At 32.2% G+C, this 13,334-nt stretch overlaps 1 protein-coding gene across 1 annotated transcript; it reads left to right on the plus strand.

Moving 5' to 3' along the window:
• The first annotated feature begins 8,853 nt into the window (after positions 1-8,853).
• LOC145954954 (uncharacterized) lies at positions 8,854-12,248 on the plus strand. The gene is made up of 5 exons (XM_083069649.1): positions 8,854-9,891; positions 10,300-10,706; positions 11,467-11,634; positions 11,797-12,181; positions 12,228-12,248. The coding sequence occupies exons 1-5, from the start codon at positions 8,854-8,856 to the stop codon at positions 12,246-12,248; spliced, it is 2,019 nt and encodes a 672-aa protein (XP_082925775.1).
• The last annotated feature ends 1,086 nt before the right edge of the window (positions 12,249-13,334 follow it).

A 13,334-nucleotide genomic window follows, 5' to 3' on the forward strand; every position in this document is an offset into this window, starting at 1 on the left:
AATCTATTCCTCAATACATACAGAATCTAATGAGAATATTCTAACTTTTCCAAAACCTAGCTTACAGGCACTTTTCTATAATTTCATTCTCTCTCTCAGATCATCATTCTTACAAATTAAATATGTATTTCTAATCCTCAATACATACAGAATCTAATGGGAATATTCTAACTTTTCCAAAACCTAGCTTACAGGCACTTTTCTATAATTTCGATCTCTCTCTCTCTCAGATCATCATTCTTGCAAATTAAATATGTATTTCTAATCCTCAATACATACAGAATCTAATGGGAATATTCTAACTTTTCCAACACCTAGCTTATAGGCACTTTACTATAATTTCATTCTCTGTCTCTCTCAGATCATCATTCTTACAAATTAAATATGTATTTCTAATCCTCAATACATACAGAATCTAATCCTCAATACATACAGAATCTAATGAGAATATTCTAACTTTTCCAAAACCTAGCTTACAGGCACTTTTCTATAATTTCGTTCTCTCTCTCAGATCATCATTCTTGCAAATTAAATATTTATTTCTAATCCTCTATACATACAGAATCTAATGGGAATATTCTAATTTTTCCAAATCCTAGCTTACAGGCACTTTTCTATAATTTTGTTCCCTCTCTCAGATCATCATTCTTACAAATTAAATATGTATTTCTCATCCTCAATACATACAGAATCTAATCCTCAATACATACAGAATCTAATGAGAATATTCTAACTTTTCCAAAACCTAGCTTACAGACACTTTTCTATAATTTCGTTCTCTCTCTCAGATCATCATTCTTACAAATTAAATATGTATTTCTAATCCTCAATACATACAGAATCTAATGGGAATATTCTAACTTTTCCAACACCTAGCTTACAGGCACTTTACTATAATTTCGTTCTCTCTCTCTCTCAGATCATCATTCTTGCAAATTAAATATGTATTTCTAATCCTCAATACATATAGAATCTAATGGGAATATTCTAATTTTTCCAAAACCTAACTTACAGGCACTTTTCTATAATTTCGTTCTCTCTCCCAGATCATCATTCTTACAAATTAAATATGTATTTCTATTCCTCAATACATACAGAATCTAATGGGAATATTTCTATAATTTCGTTCTAATCCTCATTCCACAAATTAAATATGTATTTCTAATCCTCAATACATACAGTATCTAATGGGAATATTCTAATTTTTCCAAAACCTTGCTTACAGGCACTTTTCTATAATTTCGCTCTCTCTCAGTTCATCATTCTTGCAAATTAAATAAATATTTCTAATCCTCAAATACATATAGAATCTAATGGGAATATTCTAATTTTTCCAAAACCTAGCTTACAGGCACTTTTCTATAATTTCGTTCTCTCTCTCAGTTCATCATTCTTGCAAATTAAATAAATATTTCTAATCCTCAAATACATACAGAATCTAATGGGAATATTCTAATTTTTCCAAAACCTAGCTTACAGGCACTTTTCTATAATTTTGTTCCCTCTCTCAGATCATCATTCTTACAAATTAAATATGTATTTCTAATCCTCAATACATACAGAATCTAATGGGAATATTCTAACTTTTCCAAAACCTAGCTTACAGGCACTTTTCTATAATTTCGTTCTCTCTCTCAGATCATCATTCTTGCAAATTAAATATGTATTTCTAATCCTCAATACATACAGAATCTAATGGGAATATTCTAATTTTTCCAAATCCTAGCTTACAGACACTTTTCTATAATTTTGTTCCCTCTCTCAGATCATCATTCTTACAAATTAAATATGTATTTCTCATCCTCAATACCGACAGAATCTAATCCTCAATACATACAGAATCTAATGAGAATATTCTAACTTTTCCAAAACCTAGCTTACAGGCACTTTTCTATAAATTCGTTCTCTCTCTCACATCATCATTCTTACAAATTAAATATGTATTTCGAATCCTCAATACATACAGAATCTAATGGGAATATTCTAACTTTTCCAAAACCTAGCTTACAGGCACTTTTCTATAATTTCGTTCTCTCTCTCTCTCAGATCATCATTCTTGCAAATTAAATATGTATTTCTAATCCTCAATACATACAGAATCTAATGGGAATATTCTAATTTTTCCAAAACCTAACTTACAGGCACTTTTCTATAATTTCGTTCTCTCTCCCAGATCATCATTCTTACAAATTAAATATGTATTTCTATTCCTCAATACATACAGAATCTAATGGGAATATTCTAACTTTTCCAAAACCTAGCTTACAGGCACTTTTCTATAATTTCGATCTCTCTCTCTCTCAGATCATCATTCTTGCAAATTAAATATGTATTTCTAATCCTCAATACATACAGAATCTAATGGGAATATTCTAACTTTTCCAACACCTAGCTTATAGGCACTTTACTATAATTTCATTCTCTGTCTCTCTCAGATCATCATTCTTACAAATTAAATATGTATTTCTAATCCTCAATACATACAGAATCTAATCCTCAATACATACAGAATCTAATGAGAATATTCTAACTTTTCCAAAACCTAGCTTACAGGCACTTTTCTATAATTTCGTTCTCTCTCTCAGATCATCATTCTTGCAAATTAAATATTTATTTCTAATCCTCAATACATACAGAATCTAATGGGAATATTCTAATTTTTCCAAATCCTAGCTTACAGGCACTTTTCTATAATTTTGTTCCCTCTCTCAGATCATCATTCTTACAAATTAAATATGTATTTCTCATCCTCAATACATACAGAATCTAATCCTCAATACATACAGAATCTAATGAGAATATTCTAACTTTTCCAAAACCTAGCTTACAGACACTTTTCTATAATTTCGTTCTCTCTCTCAGATCATCATTCTTACAAATTAAATATGTATTTCTAATCCTCAATACATACAGAATCTAATGGGAATATTCTAACTTTTCCAACACCTAGCTTACAGGCACTTTACTATAATTTCGTTCTCTCTCTCTCTCAGATCATCATTCTTGCAAATTAAATATGTATTTCTAATCCTCAATACATATAGAATCTAATGGGAATATTCTAATTTTTCCAAAACCTAACTTACAGGCACTTTTCTATAATTTCGTTCTCTCTCCCAGATCATCATTCTTACAAATTAAATATGTATTTCTATTCCTCAATACATACAGAATCTAATGGGAATATTTCTATAATTTCGTTCTAATCCTCATTCCACAAATTAAATATGTACTTCTAATCCTCAATACATACAGTATCTAATGGGAATATTCTAATTTTTCCAAAACCTTGCTTACAGGCACTTTTCTATAATTTCGCTCTCTCTCAGTTCATCATTCTTGCAAATTAAATAAATATTTCTAATCCTCAAATACATATAGAATCTAATGGGAATATTCTAATTTTTCCAAAACCTAGCTTACAGGCACTTTTCTATAATTTCGTTCTCTCTCTCAGTTCATCATTCTTGCAAATTAAATAAATATTTCTAATCCTCAAATACATACAGAATCTAATGGGAATATTCTAATTTTTCCAAAACCTAGCTTACAGGCACTTTTCTATAATTTTGTTCCCTCTCTCAGATCATCATTCTTACAAATTAAATATGTATTTCTAATCCTCAATACATACAGAATCTAATGGGAATATTCTAACTTTTCCAAAACCTAGCTTACAGGCACTTTTCTATAATTTCGTTCTCTCTCTCAGATCATCATTCTTGCAAATTAAATATGTATTTCTAATCCTCAATACATACAGAATCTAATGGGAATATTCTAATTTTTCCAAATCCTAGCTTACAGACACTTTTCTATAATTTTGTTCCCTCTCTCAGATCATCATTCTTACAAATTAAATATGTATTTCTCATCCTCAATACCGACAGAATCTAATCCTCAATACATACAGAATCTAATGAGAATATTCTAACTTTTCCAAAACCTAGCTTACAGGCACTTTTCTATAAATTCGTTCTCTCTCTCAGATCATCATTCTTACAAATTAAATATGTCTTTCGAATCCTCAATACATACAGAATCTAATGGGAATATTCTAACTTTTCCAAAACCTAGCTTACAGGCACTTTTCTATAATTTCGTTCTCTCTCCCAGATCATCATTCTTACAAAATAAATATGTATTTCTATTCCTCAATTCATACAGAATCTAATGGGAATATTTCTATAATTTCGTTCTAATCCTCATTCCACAAATTAAATATGTATTTCTAATCCTCAATACATACAGTATCTAATGGGAATATTCTAATTTTTCCAAAACCTTGCTTACAGGCACTTTTCTATAATTTCGCTCTCTCTCAGTTCATCATTCTTGCAAATTAAATAAATATTTCTAATCCTCAAATACATATAGAATCTAATGGGAATATTCTAATTTTTCCAAAACCTAGCTTACAGGCACTTTTCTATAATTTTGTTCCCTCTCTCAGATCATCATTCTTACAAATTAAATATGTATTTCTAATCCTCAATACATACAGAATCTAATGGGAATATTCTAACTTTTCCAAAACCTAGCTTACAGGCACTTTTCTATAATTTCGTTCTCTCTCTCAGATCATCATTCTTGCAAATTAAATATGTATTTCTAATCCTCAATACATACAGAATCTAATGGGAATATTCTAACTTTTCCAACACCTAGCTTACAGGCACTTTACTATAATTTCGTTCTCTCTCTCTCAGATCATCATTCTTGCAAATTAAATATGTATATCTAATCCTCAATACATACAGAATCTAATGGGAATATTCTAATTTTTCCAAAACCTAACTTATAGGCACTTTTCTATAATTTCGTTCTCTCTCCCAGATCATCATTCTTACAAATTAAATATGTATTTCTATTCCTCAATACAGACATGATCTAATGGGAATATTTCAATAATTTCGTTCTAATCCTCATTCCACAAATTAAATATGTATTTCTAATCCTCAATACATACAGTATCTAATGGGAATATTCTAATTTTTCCAAAACCTTGCTTACAGGCACTTTTCTATAATTTCGCTCTCTCTCTCAATTCATCATTCTTGCAAATTAAATAAATATTTCTAATCCTCAAATACATATAGAATCTAATGGTAATATTCTAATTTTTCCAAAACCTAGCTTACAGGCACTTTTCTATAATTTTGTTCTCTCTCTCAGATCATCATTCTTACAAATTAAATATGTATTTCTAATCCTCAATACATACAGAATCTAATGGGAATATTCTAACTTTTCCAAAACCTAGCTTACAGGCACTTTTCTATAATTTCGTTCTCTCTCTCAGATCATCATTCTTGCAAATTAAATATGTATTTCTAATCCTCAATACATACATAATCTAATGGGAATATTCTAATTTTTCCAAATCCTAGCTTACAGGCACTTTTCTAGAATTTTGTTCTCTCTCTCAGATCATCATTCTTGCAAATTAAATATGTATTTCTAATCCTCAATACATACAGAATCTAATGAAATATTCTAACTTTTCCAAAACCTAGCTTATAGGCACTTTTCTATAATTTCGTTCTCTCTCTCAGATCATCATTCTTACAAATTAAATATGTATTTCTAATCCTGAATACATACAGAATCTAATGGGAATATTCTAATTTTTCCAAAATCTAGCTTACAGGCACATTTCTATAATTTCGTTCTCTCTCTCAGATCATCATTCTAACAAATTAAATATGTATTTCTAATCCTTAATACATATAGAATCTAATGGGAATATTCTAATTTTTCCAAAATCTAGCTTACAGGCACTTTTCTATAATTTCGTTCTCTCTCTCAGATCATCATTCTAACAAATTAAATATGTATTTCTAATCCTCGATACATACAGAATCTAATGGGAATATTCTAATTTTTCCAAAACCTAGCTTACAGGCACTTTTCTATCATTTCGTTCTCTCTCTCAGTTCATCATTCTTGCAAATTAAATATGTATTTCTAATCCTCAATACATACAGAATCTAATGGGAATACATAGCTTACAGACATCATTCTTACAAATTAAATATGTATTTCTAATCCTCAATACATACAGAATCTAATGGGAATATTCTAATTTTTCCAAAACCTAGCTTACAGGCACTTTTCTATCATTTCGTTCTCTCTCTCAGTTCATCATTCTTGCAAATTAAATATGTATTTCTAATCCTCAATACATACAGAATCTAATGGGAATACATAGCTTACAGGCATCATTCTTACAAATTAAATATGTATTTCTGATCCTCAATACATACAGAATCTAATGGGAATCTTCTAATTTTTCCAAAACCTAGCTTATAGGCACTTTTCTATAATTTCGTTCTCTCTCCCAGATCATCATTCTTAGAAATTAAATATGTATTTCTATTCCTCAATACATACAGAATTTAATAGGAATATTTCTATAATTTCGTTCTAATCCTCATTGCACATATTAAATATGAATTTCTAATCCTCAATACATACAGTATCTAACGGGAATATTCTAATTTTTCCAAAACCTAGCTTACAAGCACTTTTCTATAATTTCGTTCTCTCTCTCAGATCATCATTCTTACAAATTAAATATGTATTTCTAATCCTTAATACATATAGAATCTAATGGGAATATTCTAATTTTTCCAAAATCTAGCTTACAGGCACTTTTCTATAATTTCGTTCTCTCTCTCAGATCATCATTCTAACAAATTAAATATGTATTTCTAATCCTCGATACATACAGAATCTAATGGGAATATTCTAATTTTTCCAAAACCTAGCTTACAGGCACTTTTCTATCATTTCGTTCTCTCTCTCAGTTCATCATTCTTGCAAATTAAATATGGATTTCTAATCCTCAATACATACAGAATCTAATTGGAATACATAGCTTACAGGCATCATTCTTACAAATTAAATATGTATTTTTAATCCTCAATACATACAGAATCTAATGGGAATCTTCTAATTTTTCCAAAACCTAGCTTACAGGCACTTTTCTATAATTTCGTTCTCTCTCCCAGATCATCATTCTTACAAATTAAATATGTATTTCTATTCCTCAATACATACAGAATCTAATAGGAATATTTCTATAATTTCGTTCTAATCCTTATTCCACAAATTAAATATGAATTTCTAATCCTCAATACATACAGTATCTAACGGGAATATTCTAATTTTTCAAAAACCTAACTTACAGGCACTTTTCTATAATTTCGTTGTCTCTCTCAGTTCATCATTCTTGCAAATTAAATAAATATTTCTAATCCTCAAATACATACAGAATCTAATGGGAATATTTTAAATTTTCCAAAACCTAGCTTACAGGCACTTTTCTATAATTTTGTTCCCTCTCTCAAATCATCATTCTTACAAATTAAATATGTATTTCTAATCCTCAATACATACAGAATCTAACCCTCAATACATACAGAATCTAATGAGAATATTCTAACTTTTCCAAAACCTAGCTTACAGGCACTTTTCTAGAATTTCGTTATCTCTCTCAGATCATCATTCTTACAAATTAAATTTGTATTTCTAATCCTCAATACATACAGAATCTAATGGGAATATTCTAATTTTTCCAAAACCTAACTTACAGGCACTTTTCTATAATTTCGTTCTCTCTCCCAGATCATCATTCTTACAAAATAAATATGTATTTCTATTCCTCAATACATACAGAATCTAATGGGAATATTACTATAATTTCGTTCTAATCCTCATTCCACAAATTAAATATGTATTTCTAATCCTCAATACATACAGTATCTAATGGAAATATTCTAATTTTTCCAAAACCTAGCTTACAGGCACTTTTCTATAATTTCGTTCTCTCTCTCAGTTCATCATTCTTGCAAATTAAATAAATATTTCTTATCCTCAAATACATACAGAATCTAATGGGAATATTCTAATTTTTCCAAAACCTAGCTTACAGGCACTTTTCTATAATTTCGTTCTCTCTCTCAGATCATCATTCTTACAAATTAAATATGAATTTCTAATCCTCAATACATACAGAATCTAATGAGAATATTCTAACTTTTCCAAAACCTAGCTTACAGGCACTTTTCTATAATTTCGTTCTCTCTCTCAGATCATCATTCTTGCAAATTAAATATGTATTTCTAATCCTCAATATATACAGAATCTAATGGGAATATTCTAATTTTTCCAAAACCTAGCTTACAGACACTTTTCTATAATTTCGTTCTCTCTCTCAGATCATCATTCTTGCAAATTAAATATGTATTTCTAATCCTCAATACATACAGTATCTAATGGGAATATTCTAATTTTTCCAAAACCTAGCTTACAGGCACTTTTCTATAATTATAAATTCTCATATTTAATTTTCCCATACAGAATATTCCCATTAGATTCTAATCCTCAATACATACAGTATCTAATGAAATTATAGAAAAGAAAAATTAGAATCTTTCTGTTTGAGAAATTGATGATCCCATTAAATATGTATTTCTATTCCTCTATATATACAAATCTAATGGGAATATTCTAATTTTTCCAAAATCTAGCTTACAGGTACTTTTCTATAATTTCGTTCTCTCTCTCAGATCATCATGCTTACAAATTAAATATGTATTTCAAATCCTCAATACATACAGAATCTAATCCTGAATACATACAGTGTCTAATGGGCATATTCTAATTTTTCCAAAACCTAGCTTACAGGCACTTTTCTATAATTTCGTTCTCTCTCTCAGATCATCATTCTTACAAATTAAATATGTATTTCTAATCCTCAATACATACAGAATCTAATGGGAATATTCTAATATTTCCAAAACCTAGCTTACAGACACTTTTCTATAATTTCGTTCTTTCTCTCAGATCATGGTTCTCAAGGCGAGTGGGGATTACACTAGCCAATCTGATGTTAGTGAGGAAGAAGAGGGTGACATTGAGGAGGAAGAGGAGGCCCTGGAGGGAGATTTATTGATGATTAGGAGAATGATGGGTAGTCAAATGAGTCCTTTAGAAAGAAGCCAAAGGGAGAATATTTTCCACACAAGGTGTTCCATCAATGGAAAGGTTTGCATGGTGATTATTGATGGAGGGAGTTGCGCTAATGTGGCTAGTGCTAGATTAGTGTCAAAGCTAAATTTAGACACTAAACCACATCCTACGCCATATAAACTCCAGTGGCTTAGTGAGGATGGAGAGGTGCAAGTGAGGCAGCAAGTAGAAGTGGAGATTTCCATTGGAAAATACAAAGATAAGGTGCTATGTGATGTAGTTCCAATGGAGGCCAGTCACATACTTTTGGGAAGGCCTTGGCAATTTGACACTAAAGCTTTCCATGATGGCTATTCCAATAAGATCTCTTTTGTGCACCAAAATAAAAAGATTGTCCTCAAGCCTTTGAGTCCTAAAGAGGTGTGTGAGGATCAAATGAGGATGAGAGAAAAGATTTCTTTGGAGAAGAAAGAAAGTGATCTTGAGAAAAAGAGTGAACAAAAACTTGAGAAAAAAAAAAGTGGAAAGAAAAGGAGCGAAACACTTGAGAGAAAAGAGAGTCTTTTGGCAACAAAGGGTGAGGTGAAGAGGTTATTCCTTGCTAAACAGCCCCTTTATCTAATGTATTGCAAAAATCAGATTTTAAACACTAACACTTTTGATGAATTGGAAATACCTTCTAGTGTTAAATCTCTTTTGCAGGAATTTCATGACGTTTTTCCATCAAGTGTACCAAGTGGATTACCACCTTTGAGGGGAATTGAACACCAAATTGATCTCATTCCAGGAGCTTCCTTACCCAATAGGCCAGCTTATAGGAGCAATCCACAAGAAACGCAAGAAATTCAAAAGCAAGTGGATGAACTCATGACCAAAGGATGGGTAAGAGATAGCATGAGTCCTTGTGCTGTTCCGGTAATTTTGGTCCCTAAAAAAGATGGGACATGGAGAATGTGTTCTGATTGTAGGGCTCTAAATAACATCACCATAAAATATAGGCACCCAATTCCTAAACTTGATGATTTGCTTGATGAATTGCATGGTGCAAGTTTTTTCTCTAAAATTGATTTGAAAAGTGGATATAATCAAATTAGAATTAGAGAGGGTGATGAATGGAAAACTGCTTTTAAAACAAAATATGGTTTGTATGAGTGGTTGGTTATGCCTTTTGGCTTAACTAATGCACCAAGTACTTTCATGAGATTGATGAACCATGTTTTAAGGGAATTTATTGGCAAATTTGTTGTGGTATATTTTGATGATATTCTTGTCTATAACACTTCTCTTGAATTGCATGTGGAACATTTGAAATCTGTTTTGAAGGTGCTTAAGGAAGAACAATTGTTTGCCAATCTTGAAAAATGTGTGTTTTGTACTGATCATGTTGTATTCCTTGGTTTTGTTGTAAGTTCTAAAGGAGTACAAGTAGATGAGGAAAAGGTTAAGGCCATCCAAGAATGGCCCACACCTAAATCCGTGAATGAAGTGAGAAGTTTCCATGGTTTGGCAAGTTTTTATAGGAGGTTTGTTAAGGACTTTAGCACCTTGGCAGCACCTCTTAATGAAGTAGTAAAGAAACATGTGGTTTTTAAGTGGGGAGAGAAACAACAGGAAGCCTTTGTTGCTCTTAAGCAAAGGCTAACCAATGCTCCCATTCTTGCCTTACCAAACTTTGCTAAATCTTTTGAAATTGAATGTGATGCTTCCAATGTTGGGATTGGGGCTGTGTTGTTACAAGAAGGCCATCCAATTGCTTATTTTAGTGAAAAGTTAAGTGGGGCTGCCCTTAACTTTTCCACTTATGATAAGGAATTGTATGCCTTGGTAAGAGCTTTGAAAACATGGCAACACTACCTTTTTCCCAAAGAGTTTGTAATACATAGTGACCATGAGTCCCTAAGGTATTTGAAGGGACAAGGCAAGCTTAACAAGAGGCATGCCAAGTGGGTGGAGTTTTTGGAACAATTTCCCTATGTTATAAAACATAAAAGGGGAAAAGGGAACATTGTGGCTGATGCTTTATCAAGGAGACATACATTGCTTTCCACTCTTGAAACTAAATTGCTTGGATTTGAATCTTTGAAAGAAATGTATGCTGCAGATGAAACTTTTGGTGAAATATATGCTGCATGTGAGAAACTATCTCAAAATGGATATTTTAAGCACAATGGGTTTTTATTTAAAGAAAACAAATTGTGTGTGCCTACATGTTCCATTAGAGAATTGCTTGTTAGTGAATCACATGGGGCTGGTTTGATGGGGCACTTTGGGATTAAAAAGACTTTGGAAATTTTACAAGAACATTTCTTTTGGCCTCATATCAAACGTGATGTGCAAAAATTTTGTGAACATTGTGTTGTGTGCAAAATGGCTAAATCTAAATCATTGCCACATGGATTGTATACTCCTTTGCCTACTCCTGAATATCCTTGGATTGACATATCTATTGACAAAGAATGGCAAAGATTCTATTTTTGTGGTTGTTGACAGGTTTTCAAAAATGGCACATTTCATACCTTGCAAAAAGGTAGATGATGCGTGTCATGTGGCTGATTTGTTTTTCAAAGAAGTTGTGAGGCTTCATGGTGTGCCAAGGAGTATTGTAAGTGATAGGGATGCTAAATTCCTTAGTCATTTTTGGAGGACTTTGTGGGGCAAGTTAGGTACTAAATTATTATTTTCAACAACTTGTTACCCACAAACCGATGGACAAACTGAGGTAGTCAATAGAACTTTGGGGACCTTGCTCATGACTGTTTTAAAAAAGAATATTAAGTCCTGGGAAGCAAGTTTGCCTCATGTTGAATTTGCATATAATAGGGCTGTCCATAGCACAACAAATTGTTCACCTTTTGAGGTTGTGTATGGTTTTAACCCTTTGACTCCTCTTGATTTATTGCCTATGCCTAACATTTCTATTTTTAAGCATAAAGAAGGGCAGGCCAAAGCGGACTATGTGAAGAAGTTACACGAACGTGTGAAGGCTCAAATTGAGAATAAAAATGAGAGCTACGCGAAACATGCTAACAAAGGGCGAAAGAAAGTTGTGTTCCAACCTGGTGATTGGGTTTGGGTACACATGAGGAAGGAAAGATTTCCAGAACAAAGGAAATCAAAGCTTTTGCCAAGAGGGGATGGTCCATTTCAAGTACTAGAAAGAATCAATGACAATGCTTACAAGATTGAATTGCCCGATGAGTACAATGTTAGTTCCACTTTTAATGTTTCTGATTTATCTCCATTTGATGTAGATGATGGAGACTTTGATTTGAGGACAAATTCTTCTCAAGAGGGAGGGAATGATGAGGACATGGGCAAGGATTTAGGAGCACTCAAAGGACTTGGAGGACCAATGACTAGGGCAAGGACTAAAAGGGCCAAGGATGCTTTGCAACAAGTTGCGGCCCTTATTCTTGAAGAAATGCCCAATGATGAAGACAAGGCCAAGATGGTGAATTGTATCAAGGATTGTGAAGCCTAATTACTCCATTTTCTTAGTGGGTGTTTTTAGTACTTGTAATTAGTAAATAAAGGCCTAAAACTCTTGTTAAAGTGGCTTCCAACTCTTGTTTGGGCTGCACCACTTATTGGGCTAGTTATTAGGCAAGTTGTGTTTTTAGTTAAATATGGTCCAAAACCTTTGGGATGAATCAGCCATGAGGCATACCAAAGGGTGCACGAATTTAGCATAAATTAGGTGTGTTTTTGTGCATTAGTGGTCATAATTGTTAGACTTAGTGGAGTTCATTAATTGCCCACTAATGTAAGTAAAAGGTCTTGGTTGTAAGCTTATAAGCTGCCCCACTGGGATGAATAAAAGATAGACAAGAATTTGAGTTTTAATCAAAAAAACTAAAACTAAGTGAGAGTGATTCTCCAATTGTTCTTGAGTGATTCAAGAATTTGGGCATATCAAAGGATCATCCACAATTCTTTGTGTGAAGCCTTCCTTGGAAGAGTGATTCTTCCTCCATTCTTTTACCGTTTCCTTCCCTCCATTTCTAGCATCTAATTTCCTTACCTACATTCCAGAAATTAAGTCCAAGATTGAACCCAAAAGATCCTTCTTCAACCCTTGTGCAATTAGTGATACCAAATGATAAGATTCCGAATTGCACAAGGGTTGAAGAAGGATCTTTTGGGTTCAATCTTGGACTTAATTTCTGGAATGTAGGTAAGGAAATTAGATGCTAGAAATGGAGGGAAGGAAACGGTAAAAGAATGGAGGAAGAATCACTCTTCCAAGGAAGGGTTCACACAAAGAATTGCGGATGATCCTTTGATATGCCTAAATTCTTGAATCACTCAAGAACAATTGGAGAATCACTCTCACTTAGTTTTTTTGATTAAAACTCAAA

This window comes from Cajanus cajan, chromosome 1 (genome assembly GCF_000230855.2).
Source record: "Cajanus cajan strain Asha chromosome 1, NIPB_CcT2T_4, whole genome shotgun sequence".
NCBI classification, from domain to species: Eukaryota; Viridiplantae; Streptophyta; class Magnoliopsida; order Fabales; family Fabaceae; genus Cajanus; species Cajanus cajan.